At 39.2% G+C, this 27,969-nt stretch overlaps 2 protein-coding genes across 3 annotated transcripts; both read left to right on the top strand.

Annotated features, from left to right (window-relative positions):
• The first annotated feature begins 135 nt into the window (after nt 1–135).
• Nucleotides 136–19,596, top strand: LOC116303099 (glutamyl aminopeptidase). Of its 2 annotated transcripts, XM_089028125.1 has the most exons (22): nt 136–435; nt 790–819; nt 1,724–1,966; nt 2,425–2,602; nt 2,882–3,155; nt 3,550–3,670; nt 3,745–3,899; nt 4,153–4,269; nt 4,572–4,703; nt 5,639–5,707; nt 7,736–7,801; nt 7,974–8,143; nt 8,627–8,712; nt 9,218–9,345; nt 9,467–9,522; nt 9,732–9,882; nt 10,179–10,252; nt 15,167–15,277; nt 15,666–15,833; nt 17,898–18,020; nt 18,109–18,175; nt 18,275–19,596. In XM_089028125.1, exons 1-22 carry the CDS (start codon nt 231–233, stop codon nt 18,455–18,457), a joined length of 2,907 nt encoding a protein of 968 aa, XP_088884251.1. In that variant the 5' UTR covers nt 136–230; the 3' UTR covers nt 18,458–19,596. The 2 variants fall into 2 exon arrangements, with proteins under 2 accessions (XP_088884251.1, XP_088884252.1); XM_089028126.1 differs by lacking the exon at nt 790–819.
• Nucleotides 19,597–22,150: 2,554 nt separating this feature from the next.
• LOC116293745 (alpha-1A adrenergic receptor) lies at nt 22,151–24,744 on the top strand. Its single transcript, XM_031701205.2, has one exon. It carries the CDS (start codon nt 22,467–22,469, stop codon nt 23,610–23,612), a length of 1,146 nt encoding a protein of 381 aa, XP_031557065.1. The 5' UTR covers nt 22,151–22,466; the 3' UTR covers nt 23,613–24,744.
• Nucleotides 24,745–27,969: the final 3,225 nt, after the last annotated feature.

The following is a 27,969-nucleotide window of genomic DNA, read 5'->3' as shown; positions in this document are numbered from 1 at the left end:
ATAATAGATGTGTTTTTAATTGATATTAATGTATTTCATAGAACGATCCGTATTTTTCTAAGCAATCAATAGCTTTTTAATGCAGACATTAAAACTGAAATATAGCGACTGTCAGCAGCTGGTAGTTGGGTTTCCTGTGGATCTCGGCTGGTCTTAAACGACGAGTCGCCATATACGAATCAACTAGTTTCTGTTATATTTTCCATCAACTATCTCGTCAATTTTGAGCCATGGCAGCTCCGTTTGAAGATATTCCATTACAAAAAGGAGATGATAATCCACATCCTACGACAAAAAGTGGTAAAAGTGGAGAGACTGTCCTGAGCAAGTCGAAGAAGACAGCACTAATCGTGGTTTTTGTAGTTCTTATTCTCGTCATTTTGATTCTGCTTATTTGCCTCATAGTCATTGCAGCCAAATATTCAGCTGCACAAGGTAAAACGTTATTTTCTTTAACAGTATTTTAATTGTATCTTATTCCGCTAGTAACTTTTAAGAAATTATCCGTGGCGGAGTCCAGGTTAAAAATCCTGTTCAATCTTCGTTTTGATAAACTTGAAAGAGAATCAAAATGAAATGTCAGACACAACTTTATTTAAGCTTATTTCCCTCAAACATGTGGAATATAATCTTCTTTATTTAATGTAAAGAAGTGGAAAACACTTGACTCTTCTTCGTCTTCCCCCAAAAGTGGAGAGACTGTCCTGAGCAAGTCGAAGAAGACAGCACTAATCGTGGTTTTTGTAGTTCTTATTCTCGTCATTTTGATTCTGCTTTTTTGCCTCATAGTCATTGCAGCCAAATATTCAGCTGCACAAGGTAAAACGTTATTTTCTTTAACAGTATTTTAATTGTACCTTATTCCGCTAGTAACTTTTAAGAAATTATCCGTGGCGGAGTCCAGGTTAAAAATCCTGTTCCATTCTTCGTTTTGATAAACTTGAAAGAGAATCAAAATGAAATGTCAGACACAACTTTATTTAACCTTTTTTCCCTCAAAACATGTGGAATATAATCTTCTTATTTAATGTAAAAAAGTGGAAAACACTTGACTCTTCTTCGTCTTCCCCCATTGCAGTTTATCTGAATAACATTAACCGCTCCCATGTTTCTTGTAGGGTGTAATCAATGTAATTAGTATGCATAAAAATGTCTGGGTTTTCATGGTGTGGTTCGTACAATGTTTTCTACTTTAAAGAAGATATCCACGTAATCCTAATACAAATATTTTGCTATGGTGTATGGAGAATGAATTTTTTGATATTATGATACCGAATTGACTGAATTTTGGTAAATCTGAAGTTGAAACACTGACACAGGCAACCCATGCTGTACTTAATTGTTCCCTTAAGACGTTAACATTTCAATTATGGATCCAGGAGTTGTTCTATAAAACCCCAATTTGTGAAGCCAATCATTTTTCTTTACAATCAGTAGAATGAAATTGAAACCTTACTTCGTGAAGTTGATTGAGACAGCTTTTTCCTTGTCATGGACATTTTAGAACCTCCTTTTAAAATCTTAGATCCAGCACTGTATTGACAATGTAGTTCAGTTTCTGAAGCTAAAGCTTCGTCTTTCACTGCTGTGAGTCCAATGGGTCGTGTTGCTTGTTCTAGACCTGCGGTTGCCACATGTAAATATATGCTACTAAGAGAATGTGTATTAATAGTATTGCATGTAGTATGTAGCATTTTTATTAACTGTTTTTTTTTTTCTTAAGAAAAATCAAAAGTTGGATCAAAAGAAGATGATCCAACACCAGTACCACCACAAAATAGAACAAAAAATAATCGGCTTCCAGACACAGTAGTCCCTCTACACTACAAATTAAGAATGAATATTGATCCCAACAAGGAAGATTTCAGTGGTGAAGAAGAAATTCAAGTGAACGTCATAAAATCTATGTCTACTCTTGTGATTCACTCCAAAAACCTGAACATCACCAATGTTGAAATCGAACAAGGTAAAGATGATTATGTGCATACATGGCTGTGTGTTTAAAGTCATGTTTGTTGTTAGCAAATTTGCAAATTCAGAAATGTTGACGTGCATATTTAAAAGTGGGTGGGGAGGGGGGAGGGACTAGAATGTTCATTTTCTTTATGTGCAACTCAAACTAAGACAGAATAAGATTTCATACCCACCACTCCCCCCCTCCACCCTCCCGGAAATTGCCAACAAAATTCAACCAAGCCTTTTTGTTTATGAAACTAAATATCATTAGCGCAGTAAGAATCTGCCTTTATATTTCACAAGTTTGACAAATTGTTGATTCCAGCGAGGGGGAATGAGGGACACATGCTCCCCCCCCCCCCCCCCCCCCCAAATTTAATTAATTCATGCTGGATTCCTTTTTATTTAATTAGTGGGAAAATTTAACTTGCTATATGCCCCTGTTCTAACTGATTGTACTTTTTTCAGGTTCATTCAAAGTAAAGAGGCATTATGCCAGCGACTTAAATGACTTCTACTTTATCGAGACCGAATCATCATTTGCACCCGGAAAATACCTCCTAAAAATGGCCTTCCAGGGTTTGTTTAGGAAAGACCTGAATGGCTTGTACAAAGGCTACTTCCGTAAAAAGGACGGCACCATTGCGTAAGTTTTTTGTTTACGTGTTGGGGAATTCTTCCATAAATGTTTTGTGAACATCCTCCATCCAAAGTCTCCCTCAGTTTATCCAAAGTCTTCCTCAGTTCATCCAAAGTCTCCCTCAGTTCATCCAAAGTCTCCCCCACTTCATCCAAAGTCTCCCTCACTTCATCCAAAGTCTCCCTCACTTCATCCAAAGTCTCCCTCACTTCATCCAAAGTCTCCCTCTGTTCAGAAGCCGATTTTTTCAGCTTTTGTTGCTTATGGATGAAATGGTTTTCACAGGTATTTTGCTTCTACTTTCTTTGAACCCGTGGAGGCTCGTTCCATGTTTCCATGTTTCGATGAACCTGCCCTTAAAGCAACCTTTGATATAACAGTTACACATCCCAAGGATCTCTCAGCCTTCTCTAATAATGGTGTTAAAGAGAAGAAAGAAGAAAGTACAAACTATGTTAGCTCCTTCAAGACAACACCCACAATGTCAACCTACTTGGTATCAATCGTTGTTGGTGACTTAACTAGTTCCAAGGAAATGACTTCTAGTAATGGTGTTAAGGTGAGTGGTTTGTACGGGAGAGAGCAGGATGGATTCATGAATCATGCTGGCTCAGCCTAAGGTCATTGTGTTGATAAGGACCTTTGGATACCTTGATGGGGTAAATCTTTGAGACAACATGCCCCAACATTTCTTATTTTCTAGTGTAGCAACGGATTGTTGATTCCCCCTCCTCGGCTACTTGCAGGTTAGCTGTAATCAGTTGCTGCATCCAGATATCACAATTCAAATATGAGTGAATCATTTACCTTCCTGGGAAACGGTTTTGTCAGATGACACAAATATTCAGTCTGAAGCTTAGCTCATTTGGAGGAAGATGGCACTACTTTCTTTTTTTAACTGTTGATCAAATTCTTGCATAATTTTACCATCTTTTTGTTGTATTTGTTCTAAGATACGAGTATTAGGTCAACCGGATAGAGAAGATCAGATGACATTCGCCTTAAAAATGGCCAATGAGACGTTGGTCCAGTTGGAAGAGGCATTTGGCATTAAATATCCATTGGAAAAACTAGGTATGTTCACCGGGTATTTAATTCCACATGTTTCAATTTACATCCTATAAGCTGTATGTTTTGTTGTTTGGCAGATTTGATCGCTCTTCCTGAATGCTTTATTGCTATGGAAGATTATGGTTTGATACACTTCCAGGAAGATGGCTTGCTTTACAAGCAAGGGTTTTCATCAGAACAAGTTCAGTCGTCGTTGCTAATGCGCTGGCTTCCTCATGAGATCGTGCATCAGGTAATGCTTGCATGAGTCTTAGGAGTTTTAGTGATCTTGTTTTATCTTGTACTAAACGTATATTGGTATTTATTATCCAGTAGAGTACAAGCACTATAAGTGTGCAACATAAATACCACTAAATACTGCTAAATTATGCTAATCCTATTGTTTTCTATTGTTTAATTAGCACTATTTACTAATAATAATGCAAAGTGTTGCACACTTTTAGTGTTTGTACTCTAATGCAAGTGTGTGATCTGTTGTGTTGCAGTGGTTCGGTAATCTAGTCACCATGAATTGGTGGGACGATATTTGGTTGAACGAGGCATTTGCTGATTACTTTAACTACTTTGAAGCATCACCAAAATCCATTGCAAGCTGGAAAAGGGTATGGAGCTTCATCTCACACTTAGATGTCTTTATCACTCTCTAAGCTAATCAAAAATGACCAAAAATTATGATGTACTACACGTTTCTAATATCTTAAACCAGGAGTGCGTGAGACTAAATCCACTTGACCAGCAACGCACCGGCAAATTATTTGACTATGAATATCACATCCCCAAGATGCGTCTATTTTAATTTGCGTCAGTATATATTTTTCTTTGATCTCTCATTCCCAGTTTTGTTCTTGCTTTGAGATTATCATTACGATACATGTTTGATCAAAGCACAATTTCATTTTCGTAGGACAAACTCTTTACTCATACCAACGTTGGTTCTGCCCTGGAGCTTGATGCCTTCATAAATACTCGTGAAGTAATTGCGAATCCGAAGAAACTCATGTCAGCTTACATATTTGATGATATTATCTATAAAAAGGTTTGTCTTGCATTGTAGTTTCCACAACATAATTATAACGCTTAAAAAAACTGCTTTCATGCAAAATAATATTTTGCAATTGTTTTTGGTTACAAACTATTGCTGGGTTTCAATCAGCTGATAAAGTCTTTGAATCTCATTCCATGAACTGTCAGCAAGATAGTATTTTCGTCAAGTGAAATGCAGCAATAGGAATGGTGATGGGAATTGGTCATGAATTAACAGGGGAAAGAGTAGCAGATGTTTGTGTTACACTCAATAGACCTATCCCGGCTAAGCTCAAGTGTACACCCAAACAATGGGTAGTTTTCCCGTGGAATACAGAATTCGACCAACAAACTCCAATGGACTACTTCGACGACAAGGCGGCCATCTTGCCAGAGGGCAAAACAAAACGAAGATGACAGAAAATATATAAAGTTTATGTGTTTGTCTTTCCTTATGGGTAAAGGTGATCGATGTGCCATCTCAGTTCATGTTTTGTTGTATTCTCTTGTGGTGAGCTGTTAATATCAATCGACGTCATTACTGTAACAAAGCCTTATTTGCCCCCTGGATGCCCCATTATGCATCGTGATTCAAGATGATTGTCGAAGTAGTTCATAAGATTTTTTAATAGGTATCAATTTTTTCCTTGACGTACTTTTAGAATGCATTGATTCTAAGACAGACATTTACAATTTTCAGCAATTGTCTGTTCCATGTTGTATATTAAATAAATATTTTTGTCTGACGTAGCAACAGTAACCCTTTCCCCTTTCCCCTTTCCCCTTTCCCCTTTCCCCTTTCCCCTTTCCCCTTTCCCCATCTCCCCTTTCCCCATCTCCCCTTTCCCCTTTCCCTAAATTTTACGAAGGTAAATTGCGATTGTAGAGGAAAATATGTTCAATTAATTTACTTTTTTTCTGTTTTGATCTTTTTCTGATAACATCAAGGGATCATCAGTGCTAAGGATGTTAAAGAATTCCTTCCAAGAGCCAAAAAATTTCAACAAAGCCATTAAAGTAAGAAAAGTATCAGAAAATTAAGAACAACAGAGTGATAGACAGACAGACAGACAGACACAAAAAAACTATTTATCGTTCTAATCTGGAGCAAACATATTCTTGATTAACAAATAAAACAGCTTTTTCCCTGCCTTTCCGTCCTTCATATTTCTCTTTTTAAAGAAAAAAAGTTAGTAGCAGCAGGATGTGCTCTGCAAGCCACGGGCAGTGCTGCATTTCGGACCGATGGACATCCATGTCCTAGGATCGTCCTGTTCATAGACAAGATGCAGAGCATGGCGGTAGTACTCCATGAGAGATTTCTTGTAGGCAGTCAAAGATATGTTCTTAACTCATAGATGTTCTGGTAGAGTATTCCACGCTCTGCATGCTCCAGCAAAGACAGACCGCTGATAGGCGACTGTTCTGCATCTTTTCTGAGTGAACATTACTGCGCATGCTCTGCCGTTACTCAATGCTCTTGTTGTTCTGCCTGTATCCCTCATGACTGGTAACACCTCACTTTCTATGCACACCAAACCATTAATAGCTTTGAGGAAGAGGATGATGTCTAGTATTTCATGCAAATAAGAGATGGGCAGTCCATGTCCCAGCGAAATGGCAGTTTGAGTACATAATTGGTTGTGCATTGCTGTACACATTCAACTTGTTTAATGAGCCCCAAAGACTGTGGTGACCAAACCTTTGTAGCATATCCTAGATGGGAGCGTACACTAAGCAAGTACAACGTGCGGCATGTTTGGGTGTTTTTCATTCCCTGGAAGACTGGTAGACAAACCCTGGAAGCTTTTTAGGTTTGGCTCATTGCTCAATTACATGTTCAGATTACGTGAGATCACTTAAAATACTGATGCCTAGTAAATTGTCAATTGTCACAGTTGTTAATTGTCCAAATTGTCAATCCACAAAAATATTGATGTTCTGATAGAGCTCCCCAACTTGTGAAAGAGAAGACTTAAATGAACCAGACCAGGTGTTACCTGAGTTTGGGGGTCTGTAGCAACGCCAGATATCTTGAGATTGAACCATGTTGTTAATTCGGCCAAGCATATCTCGATATCAGTCTGTATGTCAATTTGGCAAACTGAGCTAAAACTTGTTTTTATGGCAAGTAAAACTCCACCACCACGTAAGACCCTGTCTTTCCTTAAGATAGAATAATCAGCAGGAAGTATTTCGCAGTCCAGTATGACCTTGTGAAGCCTGTGGACACTGTGTGTCTCAGTGACCAGTGCAATATCAGCTTCCTCCTTGTAATCCAGCTCTCCTTGAAATCTTGATATTACATACCAGAGAGCCATTGGATTTATGTAAGCTCTTCAAGCTACGAGCATTTGACTGAAGACAATTCATTGTAGATCTCATGAATATGTTTATTGTTTGGTCCCATGTTAAGGGGAAAAAACCAAAACAAAACGCATTTACTGTAAATCGAGACAAGAAAGCTAGAATAAATCAACAATATTAACAGCAATAAAAACAATCAAAGAGCGTAGCAAAGAGCCTGAAAGTATATTAAGTCTGAGCTGGTGTAATTATGATTGAAACAGAAAGCACGATCAGTTATGACCCAAGAAACTAAGAAAAGGCCCGTGATTGAGAAAAACAAAGGAAAAACTGATCAACAAGGATAATGAGAAGATACGGAGTAAACAGCTATAAATCAGATAAAGTATGCTAGCCAAGTCTGAAGTTAAGAGAATATATATACTGTCTAAAGCAATGTAATTGAAACAGAAAGATTGAGGAGCTGAGGAAGGCGATAGGGTAAAAAATAGTGCTAAATAACCAAACAAAGAAAAAACAAAATGACCAGGATAATGAGTACACCTTTACAAGAAGATATGAAGTGAATAGAAAATGAGAAGAGCATGAAAGGAAAAATACGAAAACTTACAGAGCAAAAAGGGCTCCAACCATCTGGGATAAGCTCGCACTGTTTCGACCAATCATTGCACACGTACTATCTTAACTATATAATAATACTTTTTAACAGGCGTTTGGATTGATTTTTATTCATTTCAGAGTTACTTAAAAAAGTTCTCTTATAAAAGCACTGTTGCAAGTGATATGTATGAAGCCCTGCAAAAGGTTAGTTCTCCTACACATTACAACAGTCATAAGTTCATTTATCCAACATGGTGGCCATGACGTCACATGCACCCAATAATAAAGGGGTCCACGTTTCTTCATGGCTACCATCATAAAAGATGGTACAGCATGGCAGATATGAGGTTTTTAGTGCTAATTGTTTTTTTCCTAGCACTGTGACAAGAAGCACTGTGGTTTAATTAATGACACCCTTGTACCTTGGCTTAAAACTCTTGGTTACCCTGTGGTCACGGTATCAAAAAGTGACTCAAAAGTTAATACTTACGTTGTCAAGCAGGAACGTTTTGTATATGACAAGAGCGCTAACGTCGAGACAAACACGTAAGCCTATATATTTTCCTTTCACTTGTTATTTTCCTTTATGATCCGGCAGTACATCATTCCCTTCATGCATTGTATGCATGGTCTTTGTTTTATATTGATGGCAGTGGCAGTGCTGGTGATGGTGATGGCGATGGCGATGGCGATGGCGATGGCGATGGCAATGGCGATGGCGATGATGGTGGTGATGGCGGTGATGGTGATTATGATGGATAGTGATAATGATGGATGGTGATAATGATGGCAGTGGCGGTGATGGTGATGGTGGTTATGATGGTGATGATGATGGATGATGAGGGTTAATTGTTACAAATACCTTAACCTGTAGTCATTTTGGGCCGGCTTGCAAAAATCCTCCTTTGATGTTTCTTTTTTGTGCTGTATGTTTTGCCACTAAGAGATAGGGGCCAAAGTAAGTCTAAGAATGATTTCCATATTTTGTAGTGTTTACTTTAGTATACATGCATTATTGTGTTTGTATAGTTGGAGCATATACTTCAGATACAAAACTGGTTTCAAAGGTGACGAGGTTGTATTTGAATCCAATAAATGGGTAACAAAGGACCAAGGTAAATATCAACAATTTCAATAATATAGGTTATTTCTTTGAGCCCTGGGGTTAGGGTTAGACTTTAGTCAGGGTTATAACTGCCTTAGAGTTTTTGCAAACACCTTCACCTTGGGTTTAATCACTCTCCTGCCCCAGTATTTACAAGTGTGATGATTCATATCACTCTCCCATCCCAGTATTTACAAGGGTGATGATTCATATCACTCTCCCACCCCAGTATTTACAAGTGTGATGATTCATATCACTCTTCCACCCCAGTATTTACAAGGGTGATGATTCATATCGCTCTCCCATCCCAGTATTTACAAGGGTGATGATTCATATCACTCTCCCACCCCAGTATTTACAAGTGTGATGATTCATATCACTCTCCCACCCCAGTATTTACAAGAGTGATGATTCATATCACTCCTCCACCCCAGTATTTACAAGTGTGATGATTCATATCACTCTCCCATCCCAGTATTTACAAGTGTGATGATTTATATCTTGTTATTTTGTAGGCGAGATTGCATGGAATGGTGATGGATGGATAAAAGGTAACGTGGATCAAACAGGATTTTACCGAGTAAATTACGATGCTAAAACATGGAAAGGTCTGACAGAACAGTTGGAACATAACCACACATTGGTGAGTAAAATGACCTGGGTAACGCATCTTGTATTCAAAATAAAAAAAGAAATATACCCCATAAGTAAAGAGGTCTACTGAAATTCTAGCAGTAGGAAAACTAATTATATTTGCTGTTCAGGCTTTCACTGAAGCTGATAGATATGGATTGATTGATGACGCCTTCAACTTAGCAAGGTTAGAGACATCATGATCCTAATATATATAATAAACCATGATCTCTGATTATCGACCACTTATTGTAAGCAATTACCTCTGATTATCTACCACTTAATAATTGTAAACAATTACTTCTGATTATCGACCACTTATTGTAAACAACCGCAAATTGTTCCAAAAATTGCTGCAATGCTCCTAGAATAACCAATGGTTTGTGTGATTGTCAGGGGAGGTCGTCTGAATATCACAACTGCTTTAAATCTTATCGGCTATCTGAGGAATGAGACATCCTACTTGCCTTGGCTTGCTGTCCATAAGAACTTAGAGTACATACTTGGTATCTTGCCAATTGATTCCAATGTTTATCGTCAATTGAAGGTGAGTGTGGACACGACAATCGACCCAGCAAATTGTTTGAGGATTGACTGAGTGTTGGTATTCCAAAGAGCCAAAAGGCCAAAATTAAACATGATAGCCACCTTGGATGCTAATAAGAAATCTTTTGTTCAATGACACCAACATGACCGCGATGACGTAACGTGTAATATAAGAATCTAAATAATTCACCAATGGAAAAGTGTTATGAGAATCAGTTAATCAAATGTCGCTTAGGAATCGAACAATCAGAAATCTCTTAATAACTCTTTTTGAGGTTTTGTTCTTTCCATTTGCAGCGATTTCTTGCTTATCAAAGCAAGCCTCTCTATGATAAACTGGGCACAGATGACACTGGATCACATCTTGACAAGTACGTTTTTCTATAAAGTGTATATCAAGGAAAAAAATTTATTTTCAAAATCACTTGTATGTGAACAGTGTAAAAAGATATAACTAGCTAAAAACTAGTGTGAGCTGCGTCGGTGTTTCTAATGAAACAGTAATGATGAAAAGGTAAATTATACACCGTGAAAAGATGAAAAAACTTACTGACGTTTCGGACGCTAGTCCTTCGTCGGAGTAAAAGAGAAAGAAGTGGTAGAAAGGAGTGTGTATATGATAGAATAAGACAAAAGAAACCAATGAGAGCAAGGTAGGCAAGGAAACAAAAACAAACAATCAAAAGACAAAAGAAAAGGTTAGTTGAAAATAAAGCGTTCATTAATCCCGTTGGGACTAAGAGTGCCCAATAGGTGAATAAGCCGCATTTCTTTGGTCTTGCGACAATCATTGTTGCCGTTAAGCAAAGAAAGACCGAAAACAATGAAGTCAGAAAGAGAATGGTTAGCTAGATTAAAATGGCGGGAAACTGGTTTGGTGGGATCGTTATTGCGAATATCATAAAGATGATTGCAAATGCGATCACCAAGACGGCGGCCAGTCTCGCCCACATACAAAAGATTACAGCGGCCACATTTAATACAATATACAACATTAGAAGTGGTACAAACAAAATGGTCAGTGATTTTAACAGTTGATTTAGGACCGACAACAGAAGTGTGAGAGACTATGTGAGGACAAGTATAACAACGTTTACGAGAACAGCGAAAAGTACCAGGTTCTTTGTTAGAGGGAAGAACTCCCTTGACCAAGAAAGAACGGAGATTACGATCACGTTTATAGGAAAAGAGAGGGCGGTTGTTGAAAATAGCAGAAGTGCGAGTATCAGAGTCAAGCAGAGAAAAGTTGCGGTTAACAATGGGTTTAATGGAAATGTTAATAGGATGATACGTAAGAGTGAAAGGAATGCGGTCATTAGAGGGACGAGTGTGAGGAGTGAGAGCGGTGGTACGATCAATAGTAGAAACTTTACGAATGGCGCGATCAATAACATGAGCAGGATAATTACGCTTAAGGAAGAAGGAACGCATCTCAGAACATTTAACAGAAAAATCAAGATCATCACTACACAAACGACGAAGACGAAGAAATTGCGAGAACGGAATAGCGTTAAGAGTGTGCTTAGGATGAGAAGACGAGTAGGGTAAATAAGAATGAGAGTCAGTAGGTTTGTAATGGACACTAGTGCTAAGACGGTCGTCATTAACACTAAGCAAGATGTCAAGGAAAGTGACTGATGTTTCACTAACCTCCCACGTAAAGTCTAAGGCAGGGTGAAAAGAGTTAACAAAAGAGATGAAAGAATCTAAGTCATTACGCGAACAAGAAGTAGCACCAATACAATCATCAATATACCGTCCAAAAAACTCAGGTTTAGGTCCAGTATATTGTTGAAAAACAAGGTTTTCGATATAACCAACAAACAAATTGGCATAACTAGGGCCCATCTTAGTACCCATAGCAACACCGTTTATCTGCCGATAATACCGATCACCGAAAGAAAAACAATTAAGAGTAAGAACAAGTTCAGCTAAGCGTAACAAAGTGGGAGTGCTGGGCTCGAGGACAGGACGAAGATCGAAAAAATGCTGAAGAGCACGAAGGCCCTCATCATTAGGAATAACAGTATACAAAGATTTGACATCCATAGTAAACAAAAGCTTAGAAGAGTTATCAGGAAAGCGAAAATCATTAAAAATACTAAGAGCGTGATTAGTATCCTTAATATAAGTAGGTAAAGACTGAACAATAGGCAGCATGAGAGAATCTAGATAGCTAGAGATGAGTTCGGTAGGACAACTACAAGCAGAAACAATAGGACGGCCAGGGTTGTTAGCTTTGTGAATCTTAGGAAGAAAATAGACGTGAGAAGTACGAGGAGTAATAACAAAAAGGTTTTTAGCAGTGGAGGGTAAAGAGCCATCAGAAATGAAAGAGTTAACAGTGTCTTTAACTAATTTTTGATTGTCAGGGGTAAGATCCTTATCCACTTCACAATAAAAATTAGTATCAGAGAGTTGACGTAAAGCCTGCTGTTTATACAGGTCAGAACGCCAGACAACTACTGCACCGCCTTTGTCAGCGGGCTTAATAACAATGTCAGAACGATTGCGTAATTGACGTAAAGCCAACCACTCGTCCTTAGAAAGATTAGAATAACTGAGTTTACGGTTAAGATTGACATTAGAAATATCACGGCGACACTTATTGACAAAAAGATCAAGAGAAGAAAATTGTCCCTCGGGAGGGACCCAGTTAGACTTACGAGGACAAAGGCGCTCAAAGACATCACGTTCACAGTTAGAGTTAGAAGAGTCGGAGAAAAAAGCTTTAAGGCGAGTACGGCGAAAAAAAGATTCAGAGTCTTTCTTGACCTGAAATTCATCAGATATCTTAGCAAGAGGAACGAAGTTCAAACCCTTGCTAAGAACTGAAATTTCAGAATCAGAAAGAGGTAAATCTTCGGGAATGGTGACAACGGAATGACTGAAGACATTGTGATTGCTATGTTCAACATGTGTAAAAGGATCAAAACCAACAAGAGACACAAACTTATTACGCTTAGTAACAAACAAAGACTGGTACAAACGGCGGTTAAGAGTATGAATGTGATTACGAATGGAGGAAACTAACACTGCCGGACAGACATTAGACAAGTCTCTGAGGCAAGCAGCAGTATCAAGAGTGAGGGCATCACGTTTACAGCACATACTACGAATAGTGGAACGTGGATACTAATCACGCTCTTAGTATTTTTAATGATTTTCGCTTTCCTGATAACTCTTCTAAGCTTTTGTTTACTATGGATGTCAAATCTTTGTATACTGTTATTCCTAATGATGAGGGCCTTCGTGCTCTTCAGCATTTTTTCGATCTTCGTCCTGTCCTCGAGCCCAGCACTCCCACTTTGTTACGCTTAGCTGAACTTGTTCTTACTCTTAATTGTTTTTCTTTCGGTGATCGGTATTATCGGCAGATAAACGGTGTTGCTATGGGTACTAAGATGGGCCCTAGTTATGCCAATTTGTTTGTTGGTTATATCGAAAACCTTGTTTTTCAACAATATACTGGACCTAAACCTGAGTTTTTTGGACGGTATATTGATGATTGTATTGGTGCTACTTCTTGTTCGCGTAATGACTTAGATTCTTTCATCTCTTTTGTTAACTCTTTTCACCCTGCCTTAGACTTTACGTGGGAGGTTAGTGAAACATCAGTCACTTTCCTTGACATCTTGCTTAGTGTTAATGACGACCGTCTTAGCACTAGTGTCCATTACAAACCTACTGACTCTCATTCTTATTTACCCTACTCGTCTTCTCATCCTAAGCACACTCTTAACGCTATTCCGTTCTCGCAATTTCTTCGTCTTCGTCGTTTGTGTAGTGATGATCTTGATTTTTCTGTTAAATGTTCTGAGATGCGTTCCTTCTTCCTTAAGCGTAATTATCCTGCTCATGTTATTGATCGCGCCATTCGTAAAGTTTCTACTATTGATCGTACCACCGCTCTCACTCCTCACACTCGTCCCTCTAATGACCGCATTCCTTTCACTCTTACGTATCATCCTATTAACATTTCCATTAAACCCATTGTTAACCGCAACTTTTCTCTGCTTGACTCTGATACTCGCACTTCTGCTATTTTCAACAACCGCCCTCTCTTTTCCTATAAACGTGATCGTAATCTCCGTTCTTTCTTGGTCAAGGGAGTTCTTCCCTCTAACAAAGAACCTGGTACTTTTCGCTGTTCTCGTAAACGTTGTTATACTTGTCCTCACATAGTCTCTCACACTTCTGTTGTCGGTCCTAAATCAACTGTTAAAATCACTGACCATTTTGTTTGTACCACTTCTAATGTTGTATATTGTATTAAATGTGGCCGCTGTAATCTTTTGTATGTGGGCGAGACTGGCCGCCGTCTTGGTGATCGCATTTGCAATCATCTTTATGATATTCGCAATAACGATCCCACCAAACCAGTTTCCCGCCATTTTAATCTAGCTAACCATTCTCTTTCTGACTTCATTGTTTTCGGTCTTTCTTTGCTTAACGGCAACAATGATTGTCGCAAGACCAAAGAAATGCGGCTTATTCACCTATTGGGCACTCTTAGTCCCAACGGGATTAATGAACGCTTTATTTTCAACTAACCTTTTCTTTTGTCTTTTGATTGTTTGTTTTTGTTTCCTTGCCTACCTTGCTCTCATTGGTTTCTTTTGTCTTATTCTATCATATATACACTCCTTTCTACCACTTCTTTCTCTTTTACTCCGACGAAGGACTAGCGTCCGAAACGTCAGTAAGTTTTTTCATCTTTTCACGGTGTATAATTTACCTTTTCATCATTACTGTGAACAGTGTAGTAGTATGGTTGCAGTATTTTTGTATGTGGACCTCTCTTTTCAGTGATATGAACATTTGAAATATGAATATGCAAATGAGATGATGTAAATTCATGTGGTAGGGCTATGTTAGTATAAAGAAGCATTGTATATCCTATCCTTGATTGAGTAGCCGTGTTAGTGGTAGGGCTATGTTAGTATAAAGAAGCATTGTATACCCTATCCTTCATTGAGAAGCCGTGTTAGTGAAAAGGCTAATGTTATCATATGTTATTGTATCTAGTGCTTATATTTAATGCTTATAATCAATATATTATATTATTCTTCCACATCCTTAAGTTATTTATATTGTATTGTACTTACTTTATTTATTATATTTTTCATTTATGATTCTCTCCTTGGCTATTACAGTTAGCTACTATGTACCAAATTTGTTTTCAACAATTTCTATCATTATATGTATTTAGTCTGTAGAACTTGTAGTGAATAAATTGATTGATTACTTGATATAGGAAGCAATCTATTTTATTGTCCTGGCAGATTGCTGAGACTGATGGTGGCTGGCTTTCAGTGTGATGCAGGATTAAAGACTTGTTTACAGTACACCAAGGACAAATTTGCCGCCTGGAAGAATGATCCAATGACAAGAAGGTCAGTATCAGGAGATGGATTGGTTATTGATTCTTGTTCATCAGTTTGGCTGCATGTATGTGTAAGTGTTATTATGACAACAGTTCTACCAAGAGATGGATGTTCATCTGTGTTGGGCTGCATGTATGTGTAAGTGTTATTATGACAACAGTTCTATCAAGAGATGAATGTTCACCAGTGTTGGGCTGCATGTATGTGTAAGTGTTAGTATGACAATAGTTCTATCAGGAGATGGATGTTCACCAGTGTTTGGTTGCATGTATGTGTGAGGGTGTTATCTGTATTGCCATCTGTATTGTCATCTGTATTGCCATCTGTATTGCCATCTGTATTGCCATCTGTATTGCCATCTGTATTGCCATCTGATGCAGTTGATTGTGTTGTACAGTATCACTCCTGCTCTTCGTCAGCTGGTGTATTACTATGGAGTACGTCAAGGAAACCAAAAAGATTGGCAAAAGGTGTTAGAAGCGGTCCAGACAACTACTGTTCCTTCAGAGATCCAACCCCTTCTCATGGGACTGGCTGGCTCATCCAAAGAAGATGCATTATTGAAGTATGCACATTTGGAAAACTTGTTTATCAACACCTCTAAGCTTGTCATTGTAGAAAACAATACTGAGGGAGGGAGGGAGGGAGAGAATGGGTGTTGTAACTTAGAAAACAATACTGAGGGAGGGAGGGAGGGAGGGAATGGGTGTTGTAACTTAGAAAACAATACTGAGGGAGGGAGGGCGAGAATGGGTGTCATAACTTAGAAAACAATACTGAGGGAGGGAGGGAGGGAGAGAATGGGTGTTGTAACTTAGAAAACAATACTGAGGGAGGGAGGGAGGGAATGGGTGTCGTAACTTAGAAAACAATACTGAAGGAGGGAGGGAGGGAATGGGTGTTGTAACTTAGAAAACAATACTGAGGGAGGGAGGGAGAGAATGGGTGTCGTAACTAAGAAAACAATACTGAATGAGGGAGGGAGGAAATGGGTGTTGTAACTTAGAAAACAATACTGAAGGAGGGAGGGAGGGAATGGGTGTCGTAACTTAGAAAACAATACTGAAGGAGGGAGGGAGAGAGAGAATGGGTGTTGTAACTTAGAAAACAATACTGAGGGAGGGAGGGAGAGAATGGGTGTTGTAACTTAGAAAACAAAACTGAGGGAGGGAGGGAGGGAGAGAATGGGTGTTGAAACTTAGAAAACAATACTGAGGGAGGGAGAGAATGGGTGTTGTAACTTACAAAACAATACTGAGGGAGGGAGGGAGAGAATGGGTGGTGTAACTTAGAAAACAATACTGAGGGAGGGAGGGAGAGAGAGAATGGGTGTTGTAACTTAGAAAACAATACTGAGTGAGGGAGGGAGAGAATGGGTGTCGTAACTTAGAAAACAATACTGAGGGAGGGAGGGAGGGAATGGGTGTTGTAACTTAGAAAACAATACTGAGGGAGGGAGGGAGAGAATGGGTGTTGTAACTTAGAAAACAATACTGAGGGAGGGAGGGAGGGAATTGGGGTTGTAACTTAGAAAACAATACTGAGGGAGGGAGGGAGGGAGGGAATGGGTGTCGTAACTTAGAAAACAATACTGAGGGAGGGAGGGAGGGAATGAGTGTTGTAATTTAGAAAACAATACTGAGGGAGGGAGGGAGGGAGGGAATGGGTGTCGTAACTTAGAAAACAATACTGAGGGAGGGAGGGAGAGAGGGAATGGGTGTTGTAACTTAGAAAACAATACTGAGGGAGGGAGGGAGGGAGGGAATGGGTGTCGTAACTTAGAAAACAATACTGAGGGAGGGAGGGAGGGAGAGAATGGGTGTTGTAACTTAGAAAACAATACTGAGGGAGGGAGGGAGGGAATGGGTGTCGTAACTTAGAAAACAATACTGAGGGAGGGAGGGAGGGAATGGGTGTCGTAACTTAGAAAACAATACTGAGGGAGGGAGGGAGAGAGGGAATGGGTGTTGTAACTTAGAAAACAATACTGAGGGAGGGAGGGAGGGAGGGAATGGGTGTTGTAACTTAGAAAACAATACTGAGGGAGGGAGGGAGAGAATGGGTGTTGTAACTTAGAAAACAATACTGAGGGAGGGAGGGAGAGAGGGAATGGGTGTTGTAACTTAGAAAACAATACTGAGGGAGGGAGGGAGGGAGGGAATGGGTGTTGTAACTTAGAAAACAATACTGAGGGAGGGAGGGAGAGAATGGGTGTTGTAACTTAGAAAACAATACTGAGGGAGGGAGGGAGAGAATGGGTGTTGTAATTTAGAAATCAATACTGAGGGAGGGAGGGAGAGAATGGGTGTTGTAACTTAGAAAACAATACTGAGGGAGGGAGGGAGAGAGAGAATGGGTGTTGTAATTTAGAAAACAATACTGAGGGAGGGAGGGAGGGAATGAGTGTTGTAATTTAGAAAACAATACTGAGGGAGGGAGGGAGGGAATGGGTGTTGTAACTTAGAAAACAATACTGAGGGAGGGAGGGAGAGAATGGGTGTTGTAATTTAGAAAACAATACTGAGGGAGGGAGGGAGGGAATGGGTGTTGTAACTTAGAGAGAGAGAGAGGGGTGGAGGGAATGGTGAAGCGACACTATCATTTAGAAGATCGTTTCGTTTTGTCTAAGTTACCTTCAGCTCGGCCAGAATCAGTCCATAGTCAAGCAGCAGTTTGCCAAATACATGTACGATTTTGTTGCGAACCGCAATCCAGTTGGGCACAAGGTAGCATTGAACTTCATTCTTCCAAGGTGAGAACACTCCTTTTGTATGTTACCTTTTATGCATATTATGTATCCAGCACCTGATAGTGTGATTTGACTTGCTTATGCCTGACAGGGCTGACTTGATGGGTCATTTGCCAGTGGTATCCAAGAGGTTTTCTACCACCTGTCGTATGCAACAGGTGAGGAGACTACAGGAATCTTCTATTAACGTCTTCATGTTTTTTTTTGTTTTTTGTTTTGGACCGTTAACAATTAAATTCATTGTACTATTTTTATAGCTTAAGGATTACATCGAAAAGAATTTAAACGGAGAAGAGATGCTACGACAGTTCAAGAAAGCTTTGGAACTCGTTAAACTGAATGGCGCCTGGCTGGAGGCTCATGAAAAGGACCTTGCAAACTGGTTGGACTGGTACACAGTGAAGTATAACTTGGCAGCTGATGATGGCTTGTATGAGTGAAATATAGAAAGGTCCTAAAGGCGCGATTACACGGCGCAATTTCATCTGCAACTTGTCTCGCAGCCGCGTTGCGACACAAGTTGCATTGCAGCGTGTAACCTTCAGCGGAATATGAAAAATGTTGCAAGACAAGTTGCAGCAATCTTTGTGAAAAGTAGAATTCGTTTCTACTTTTGGCAACAATTGCGTCTCCGTTGCACCGTGTAGACATTCAAAATTGCTATGCGTAATCACGCCTTAAACATGTTCGTGAGTTCAACGTTAATCATGATAATGTTAGCATCATAACCAGCCTAAGTCACGTGACCTGTTTGAGGCTCACATTTAGTAGCAATTGTTGAGAGAGAATTACATTTGAGGTTCGTAAATAATTTCTAGTATAAACGGAGAAAAATCTCTCCCTAATAATTCAAATAATTAAATTACCTTTGTATTTAAAGAAAAGAAAGCTAAAAGCTTTCGACTTCGGTCTCAGGAGCCAAAAGCTGAGCCAGAGGGCAGTTGGTCCCAATAGCCACGTACATGGGCCCCGTCAGTATTGGATAGGTATTTTGACTGAGTCAAGGACACGAATTTGTTATTCTGATTGCTATAACGATGTTTTTTGGTTGTTTGACTGAATGTAATTCAAGTCAGCAGCTATAAAGAAACCTTGCCTTGTAATGCGTGAGTGTACAGACGTATGCGGATCTGAACGACGATCTAAACAGAAGTGCATGTAATATGATCAGTGTCAGTGGCTTTTTACTGTATTGGAATGAGGATCCTCTGGCCTCTCTAAAAATATAACAATCCTGTCGCTTGTTGAAAATACGCGAAGAAAAATCTTTTTCTTTTCTTTTCTTTTGATGTGTTTTATTTCCTAGAGAACAATAGAACCTTCTTAAAATATGTGTATGTATGTATTTACAAGCTTGTGTTTCTATAGCAACTAAAAAACCTGCCAGGAAGACTAGGTCTGCCAATCAACTTATCAGTAGTTGTGGTTGTTGTTAATGCAGTGGAGGGAAATGATTAGTGAGGTCAGTTTTATTCTATTGATGCCTAAAGTAACCTGCAGGCCGCTAGCTGTATTTTGATATAAACATCGTAAAAGCTGTAAAGTTCTATTGGCAATAAAAATCTAAATGCCATCTCAATGTTGTTGTTACTGACATCTTCAGTTTTTTTGCATGTTCAGTGCAGGAGATCAGTCTCTCTTCATTCTTCACTCATTCATTTTTACAAATCCTTTTACTTTGCAACTAAATACTGGTTCATGGGAATCTAAGCCTATTTAAACCACCTGACCATCTTGTCTTGTGGCGTCACACCAGATCATTACGTCTGAGTACTGAATACAAACACTCAATCACACTTGTTTACGACCTTGTGGTTCTGACTGAACCTAACTGGGATAACCAATGATCGCTTCCAGTGTTTGCGTATAAATGAGATCTCATTTGTATGAAAATAGTTCATGTCCGGCACTTGTTTCTCTACATGTAATCCCTCTTGAGCTATTTAGCAGATAAGCAGTGTATTTTTGATCTTGTAAGAGTATTTCTATTATTATGACTTTGGGTGTCACCTGAAGTAACACTCGAGTCAATGCAATCCGTTTGTGAATGAATATATATTCGCACTAAAACCAGACAATCCAGTCTTAAACTCTTCAACTGAGTAAAACAGTTGCCACTGATGATTATACATCCTTCAATCAGTAAATATGGCATGTTTTAAATTTCTTATTGATGTATATGATATATATATACTGGAAGTATATATACTGGAAGTTCATCGTTGATCTACCATCTATATTCAAGTTTTTATATAACCTTTTAGCTAAGTAGTGTACAAAACTAATGTTATTGCGCCGGGTCTGGCCGGTAAAAAGCCTACAGTTTAAGGTTTAGCTAAGGCTGCGTGGACTAATTCAATTTTACCTTATTTCCCCAATCCTCATCGCTTTATTTTAGCTCTTACAAGATCATATGTAATCGGATCAAAAGTAGCGCTATGCTATAACGCTAGATGGATTAATAGTCTGTCTCTTCTTTCCATAACCCGGCAAAGCAAAACCAAAGAATGACTATCGGTTTCCTAACAGTCTGCTTGAAATATCTGAATGATTTGGAGGCCAGAACAAGGAGTTTATGTTAATGTGTGTTTATGTGTTTTAGTGGCAGATAACGAGCTGCCATTGAGTTATTGAATATGTAAAACATACTCATTGAAAACCTTATTTCGGAAGAAACACTAGTATATCTACTGTAAACATGAGTATAATGAAGACCATTCACATTCATCTCAGTTTCTTAACACTATGTTTAGTCGTAGGTAACTATGGTTTAGTGTAATCCTCTGTCAGGGTTTTTGCCATTTTTTGACACTTGAGTGGAATTAAAAAGCAAAAAATGACGTATTGGTAGCTGCTTGATATGAAGTCGCTCATTTTCTTACGGACTGACTTATGCCGGCGGTAATGTCATGTTTTTATTTTGAAATATTTTTGAGCTATGTTTGTATGAGGTAAGCCGCCAAACGAGAAAGCTTATCCTTGTTAATGGGGATTTCCCCTCGAGACAGAAGTGAGAGTGTGTTTATTTATCTTCCAGTTCTGAGTTTATCACGATAGGAAAATAAACAATGCTAAACTCGTGGATCGTATAAAGAGAATCTTGTGGTGCGGAAAGGAGAAAGAGTCAATAATGTTCTCAAAACTGATGTGTATACATTCAGAGAGAAAGAGAGAGGAACAATATTAGAAAAAAGGCAAAGTAATCAATAGAACATTAGATGATGATTTTCGATAAGTCATTTCGTTAGCAATCTTCAGCACTTAACATCAAGATTTCGCTAAATATAGGCTAGAATTTGACAGGGGAAGAGTTTTTCATTTTTTACAATAATATGATTAAAGTGGACAAGATTAACAAACCGTCTTGTGTCAAAAGAAATAAGATTGAAGCGCGCGTTAACGATGTATTTACTTCCGTACCCCATATGATCAAGATGGACGAACAAACGATCTTAGTGTTTACGCTCCATAACAATCACACCACTCATACGTATTAGTGGAATGGTAAATACTTTAGTCAATGTTGCCTAAACGTATTTTCCAGTATTTCTTCCCCATCCGATCAATGGCCCGGCTATATTGTTCAAGTCGTTCGTACTTTATTTGAATTAAAGCCTTAGAATGATTACACTTTATTGACACCTCTTTCAATTAATAATCACGAAAGCTCGTTGAAAGGCTGGGTGATAACCCTGATAGAGATAAAAAACACATACTGCTCGCTAGTTTATTGTGTGTTTTTTTTTTTTTTTTGTATCATGTCACTCTGACAAAGAAAAGGCTGCCTTGGGTTGGCGAGATCAACTGGACTTATTTCAATTTCATCATCATTCAATTCTCATGGTGGAGTATAAGACAAGTCTAATAAGAAGTTAAGGCGTTGGTGTTTGCATAAGGTATTGCAGCTGTTCTCTGCACACTGCATCTTAAGTCGGTAAACAGCCCGCGACGAAACCTCTCTTCGCGTTAACGGCAGATTTTTGTATTGGCGTATTATCCAACTGGTAGGAGCTTCAGTGACCCGACGACGAGCTACATATTAAATCTGCCGAGATATTCGAGAGCTCCGGTGCTCTTACTCACATGTACTCATTATACATTTTTGTATATGGAAATTATTTTAACTTCAATTTCGATCAAAATGTTTCCGGATTTCCCCCGAGGTTGGGAAACTTTGACAGCGGACTCGAAACCAAATTTAAGAGCCATCTTTAATTCTGTGTTCATAAGATATTACAAAATGGATTAGGTTCGCGATACAAATGCGCAGAAGTGTTGACTCTAGCTTTCCGGATGCTACAGACGTCATCGAATGAGAAACAAGATCTTATTCAAATAGAAGAATAAACCTCCGTGAGTCCTGAAGGCTTCGCCAAACACAAGTGAGGCGCGATTAAAAGAACAGTTCGCCACGAAGCGAGGACGAAGAACAAGCGGGTCAGTTCGGCGATGATGAACATGTCAGATAATTACAGTTGGAGCGCTCACGTTAACACGACTTTGAACACGTCCCTTGAATACAACGATGTGAGGTGTGAAGTACATCCAACAGCCAAGAATCTCGCCCTTGCAGTTATACTTTCCCTCATCTGTACCATGACGTTTGTGGGTAATGCTGGCATCATTTTGACTGTTGCTACCTTTCGAAGTCTTCACAGCGTTACGTACTTTCTCCTCGTATCGCTAGCCCTTGCTGATATTCTGGTCTCAATGTTTTCCATGCCTTTTCGTATCCACCAGACTCTGCGTAATGGTCAGTGGTGCTTGAATCTTTCAGCGTGTGCCTTTTGGATCTGGACAGACTCGTTTGCTTGCTGTGCGTCTATAACAAACTTAGCAGCCATCGGAGTGGAGAGGTTCCTGGCCATCAAAGCACCATTACGATATAGAAGTCTAATGGATCAAAAGACAGGTCTCAAGCTAATGGGTTTTATATGGCTGTATGCCCTGATCTGGGCTTCACTGGGGAACTTAAACTGGAGTAATCCACACCTGGACGTGTTTAACACTAACCGCGGCTGTGGAAAGTACGACCCATTGTACTACACCGTCGTAGCTACACTTGCTTTCTTTCTCCCCTTAGCAGTCGTCATTGTAGCTTACACCTACTTGACTAGAGTAGCGCTTTTTCATGCTAGAGCCTTACAAAACCTTGTGTCTCCCGAGTACAGTCGAATGCGAGGAGGATCTTCTGTTCAAAGCGATCGTACCTTACGTCTTATACGTGAGATCAAAGCGACAAAGATGATGGCTGTAGTGGTGGGAGCCTTTTTCATCTGCTGGTTTCCTTTCTTCGTTGTATTGTTGAAGAATCTGTGGTCACCTTCACCGCCAGTTCATCCAGTTTTAGCTGAATTCATCAGGGTGTTGGTTGTCATTATCTTACCCAACTTAAACAGCGCACTCAACCCTCTGATTTACATGAAATTCACTAGAGAACTCAGAAAGGCGTTCTTGCGCCTCGTTAACCAACTATTTCATCCCTTTTGTTGTGCAAAACATCACCGTAGAAAACAAGAATGTGAAGAAAAGGGAAACAGCACGATTATGAAACCACGCGGCCAGAACAAGTCAGAAGTGACAGGCAAAATATGACAAGATATGACCTTTACAATAATACACTATAACAATCCTTTATTGAACTAGTTATACTAACTAACTGGTTCAACTTGCCTAACTGGTGATTTATAAATTCAAGGTCCCTTAAGTGCTGCATGTGCCACTGACCTCCATAGACACTTTGAAGCAAACTTAGAGTTTGTAAAATGCCCACGCATGACTACCATAGGTTAGTAATCTATCATGTATTAACTAAAACATTGTGAGGGCCACTCTGTGCCGAAATAACAAATAGTAAGACGGCCGAGAGTTCAGTTGTAGGTTCTTTTCGCGGGAAGATAATATCTCATACAACCGAGCATAAGGCCTTGTGGTGGAAGGGTAGGGGAGGGGGATAATCAGATTAGCAAGGCAACAGAGCACAACCATCATGATCCCACAAAAGGACAACCTTCTTACAAGAAAAGGGCGCCAAATCAATTGCAAATGCGCTCAGAATATCTTACTCTTCCGGAGTAGATTTGACTAGATTTGATACTTGACACGAGACGGCCAGACTCGGTTTGCTTGAGTACGATAAGAGGATCATCATTCAAGATATTCCTCATGAAAAACAAGCTAATCAATATGTGTGTTTAGTTTTGAGGTATGTGTCGTTCTTGGCCGCTCGAAGGACACAATTATGTTATTATAATATTTTTAAAAACTTCCATATGTCCTACATTTGCCTCAAAGGCATATCGTGATGTTCATTGTCCCGCCCTCACCTCAGGTGGGTGATGCTAGCGTCAGTTGACTCAATACCGAGCAAATACATTAGTTTTTAGAACAAGTTATGTCGTCTTCTTGAGCCGTCTAACATTAGCTCGAACAATTAATTGTAGTGGATCTTATTCGATGACATTGACAGATTAAGATGGCCACAGCTATTAACAGTATATAACAGAATACAATAAAATATCGTAGATAGATGATAAACTTTCTATATGAAATTAGAATAATGCTGGTTCATTAGGAGTAGGCGTGTCCTGTCAATCTATTAGATATACAAGTCCCAGAGGCCATCTGATCCAGGTTGTACCACTAATACTAGACAGTGTTCTGGCTTGACTGTCATTAGTATTAGACCATAACATAGAATCCTCTGAATAAAGGAAGTAACTGCTCATCACTTTATTTCTCATTATGTTTCACTGATTTATTTAAGAAAAGTCAAACGAGCAAAATCAAAACGACGCCAAAAAAAAAACCGTTTACCTTTTTAGCAGATTAAGATTCCCGTTTTTCCTTCCCCGCAAACATGTACACGTTTTCATCGTTTCCCTGCATTTCACTTTACCTTTTGCAAACCTTCTCGACAAAGACAAGTATTCTTTTGTTTATCTACTACTTGGAGATTTTTGCGATTCCTTTTCACTAATTTTAAAGAATATTTTAATGGTAAACTGACGTTTCATGTTTGCCGTAAACGAGAATCTTAAACTCTCTAATTAGTGAAAAGGAATCGCAAAAATCTCCAAGTAGTAGATAAACAAAAGAATACTTGTCTTTGTCGAGAAGGTTTGCAAAAGGTAAAGTGAAATGCAGGGAAACGATGAAAACGTGGTCACGTTTGCCGTTTGCAGAAAGAAAAACCGGGAATCTTAATCTGCCTATTAATCTTAAACTCTCTAAAATCTGATTGATATTCGAATTCTCTTTTATCTTAAAATCATATCAGACTTCGAAATTAAGAACATAATCCACTACTTTGAAGTTTTAATGTTTCTTTAAAGGTGATAGAAACAAAAGCCGCTCTTGGCCTGAGGGTTATTGAGTTTTACCGAATACTTCAGTTGCTTGGGTCAGTAATACAACAGCAGCAGTAAAGGCCATCATCACTATCATTATTATATCATAATTCGCCGCTGTAAATGGAAGTGAAATTGAATTCGGAAATAATAATAAAAAGATAAGTGACGTGGAATGCAATTAGTGTTTGAATCTGAAGTACAGGGGAAATGAAATAACAACAATGATTGACGATATGCGTTAGTTCATCCTTCAGTAATACTGTACAGTGAAGGATCTTTCAAGATATCACACATCAGCTTGTTAGTGAGTATAGCAGTTTTATGAAACTTGCTGCTAACTAGATTCACCGTGGCTGTATTTCACAAGAACTGACTGTGAACCGCGATGCCCGGCGATGCGGTACTGAATGGTGCAGCTCAGCTAATGAACCGACATTTTAATGCTAACAGATACTTGTAAGATATATAACAAATGGTATTTTTACACGGAAACGAGACTAAACGAGACCGAGTAAAATGTATTAGCCACTAATTTTACTAGTGAACTCAGATGGTATAAGAAACAAAAGCGTCCGGCACTCAGGCAGTTCCCGTGCGCTATCGTATGTTGATATTCTTGGCTCCATTTACTGTTTCCATATGATAGACTATAAGAAAGCCGCTACTAAGTTTCCCGAATATGTTTTGTTTTTGAAACAGATGCACTCCGAAATACAACGCCCTTTCATCCTATTCTTGCGCATGCGCATTCATTTATCACTCACTTTTCGTTCCCAGGGCTAGCGTTCCTTTTGGTCACCACCAGTAAAAGAAAAACTCTAGGCGAATCTAACTGTCACTTTCTTCTGGATTGGTTAACACATTAATTTAAACCTGTCAGAAAATTATAAACCAGAATTGCTGGTCCCAAGATCGACTGAGACAAGAGACGAACCATCGGCCGTCTGCTGGAGAACGAGAACCGGTTGTGCGAGAATTGGCTAGTTTAGGTTCTCACGGCAGCCTATGGTACGTTATGTAATATTTCAAAGCCGACAATGAGGACTGGACGGGATTTCAAGTGCAAGCAATTAGTTCCACTCCGAGGCGCAGCTTGAAATCCAGTCCGATATTGGAGGCTTTGAAATGACTTCTCATGCTCATTATTATTCGACTTGGAGTAACTGGAACAAAATTAATTCATTCCTAGGACTGAACTAATTTTGTTCCAGTTAACCACCGACTGAATTCAGTCCTTTCACAAGACTTTACTAGGTTTCAAGTAACATCATGTGACCCAAAAATATCCCATTGATTGGCTGGTTTCTTCATTATTTATTAATGAGTATGAGAAGGCTTAATTACTAACATGATCTAGGAAGCAGGAGCGCATGTTTCATATCTGCTTTTCGCGTTTGGTTGCTTTGCCCGGGGGGGGGGGGGGGGGGGGTACTCCCATATATGGACTATACGGGGATGATCCGCTGAACAGGGTATGGTTTTTCGAGCTTCTTGTCATAAACAGGGTATGCAGTTTCACTCAAGTTTGTTCCAAGTTCTTCCTAAGTTTCCTGTCATATTCAGGGTTTCTACTTTCGAATTGACCGAAACTGGTTACTATGGTCTTCAAAAAGCGATACGCGAGCTGGTATGATAATTGAAACAGGAACACAGTGCAATTAATTATATCTTTTGTCATAAACAGGGTCTACGAATTTGAGTTTTTTTTGTCATAAACAGTGTACCCCTTTTAGAATCCCAGCGGAACACCCCTATCCAAATCCTGGCGGAGTACCCCCCCCCCCCCCCCCCCACCGGGTTGCTTTGCCGTATGTATTTTTCGTAACAGTATTGAGATCAAATATCTATTTCATCAATTTCGGTGTTGTTCCCTATGTTACACCAAGAGACTCTGTTCTTTATGATCTCTTGGTTACACATATACGATTTAAGATAGACAAGCAAGCGATCGAGAAGACGCTTGCGGATCCGGCTCAGTAGTAACTGGAAAAGCGCCTATAACAAACTGACCTGAGACTGGGCTAGTCTTTGGAAACCACGATACTATCGCAGTGCTATTTCACTAGAAAAGCGGAGCAATGCTTGTAATCCGAAAAGAACATCCACTAAAAGAGTACTATTATGAGCTAAAGGCTGTTGAATCGCAACGACGACAGCCATTGCACATGTGAACAATCCTATTAACTCGACTGAGAGAGTATAACCCAATGAATATACAAACTTAACTGATCGATACAAACCGACTGTATATCAATATACATTAAAGCAGTATCGCATGTATACAGCAGCAAACCTTTTAATCGGGTTACATCACCTTCTTGTTCAGTCTTTGTTTCAGAGACTGTGTTTTTCCATTCATTTTTTCATCTCATAATATACGGATCGTAGGTTACTAACATTAGTTAGTTTTGTATTGGAAGTTCTACCAGTGACGTCGAAGAGCACTTGATGCATGTCTCCTGAACAATGCATAGGTCATAAGGTACTAATGGAATATATTGGATTACCTTAAAGTGCCTATCACCCCTCTGACAACTAGTATTGATTCTACATGAGGTAAGATAAAAATTTCATAGTTTGAAGGCGGCTTCTTGAAGTTA

The sequence above is a fragment of the Actinia tenebrosa genome, unplaced genomic scaffold, assembly GCF_029948245.1.
Source record: "Actinia tenebrosa isolate PJP-AT-01 unplaced genomic scaffold, QUT_ActTen_1.0 PGA_scaffold12__29_contigs__length_12842862, whole genome shotgun sequence".
NCBI lineage: Eukaryota > Metazoa > Cnidaria > Anthozoa > Actiniaria > Actiniidae > Actinia > Actinia tenebrosa.
This window is presented reverse-complemented; position numbering and strand designations above follow the sequence as displayed.

Bases quoted from the DNA above. Each gene is read 5' to 3' on its own strand.
- LOC116303099 (XM_089028125.1), top strand. From the start codon at position 231: ATGGCAGCTCCGTTTGAAGATATTCCATTACAAAAAGGAGATGATAAT. The intron at 4,704-5,638 runs GTTTGTCTTGCA...GATAACATCAAG, and splicing joins ATGATATTATCTATAAAAAG to GGATCATCAGTGCTAAGGAT. The intron at 9,346-9,466 runs GTGAGTAAAATG...TTTGCTGTTCAG, and splicing joins TGGAACATAACCACACATTG to GCTTTCACTGAAGCTGATAG.
- LOC116293745 (XM_031701205.2), top strand. From the start codon at position 22,467: ATGATGAACATGTCAGATAATTACAGTTGGAGCGCTCACGTTAACACG.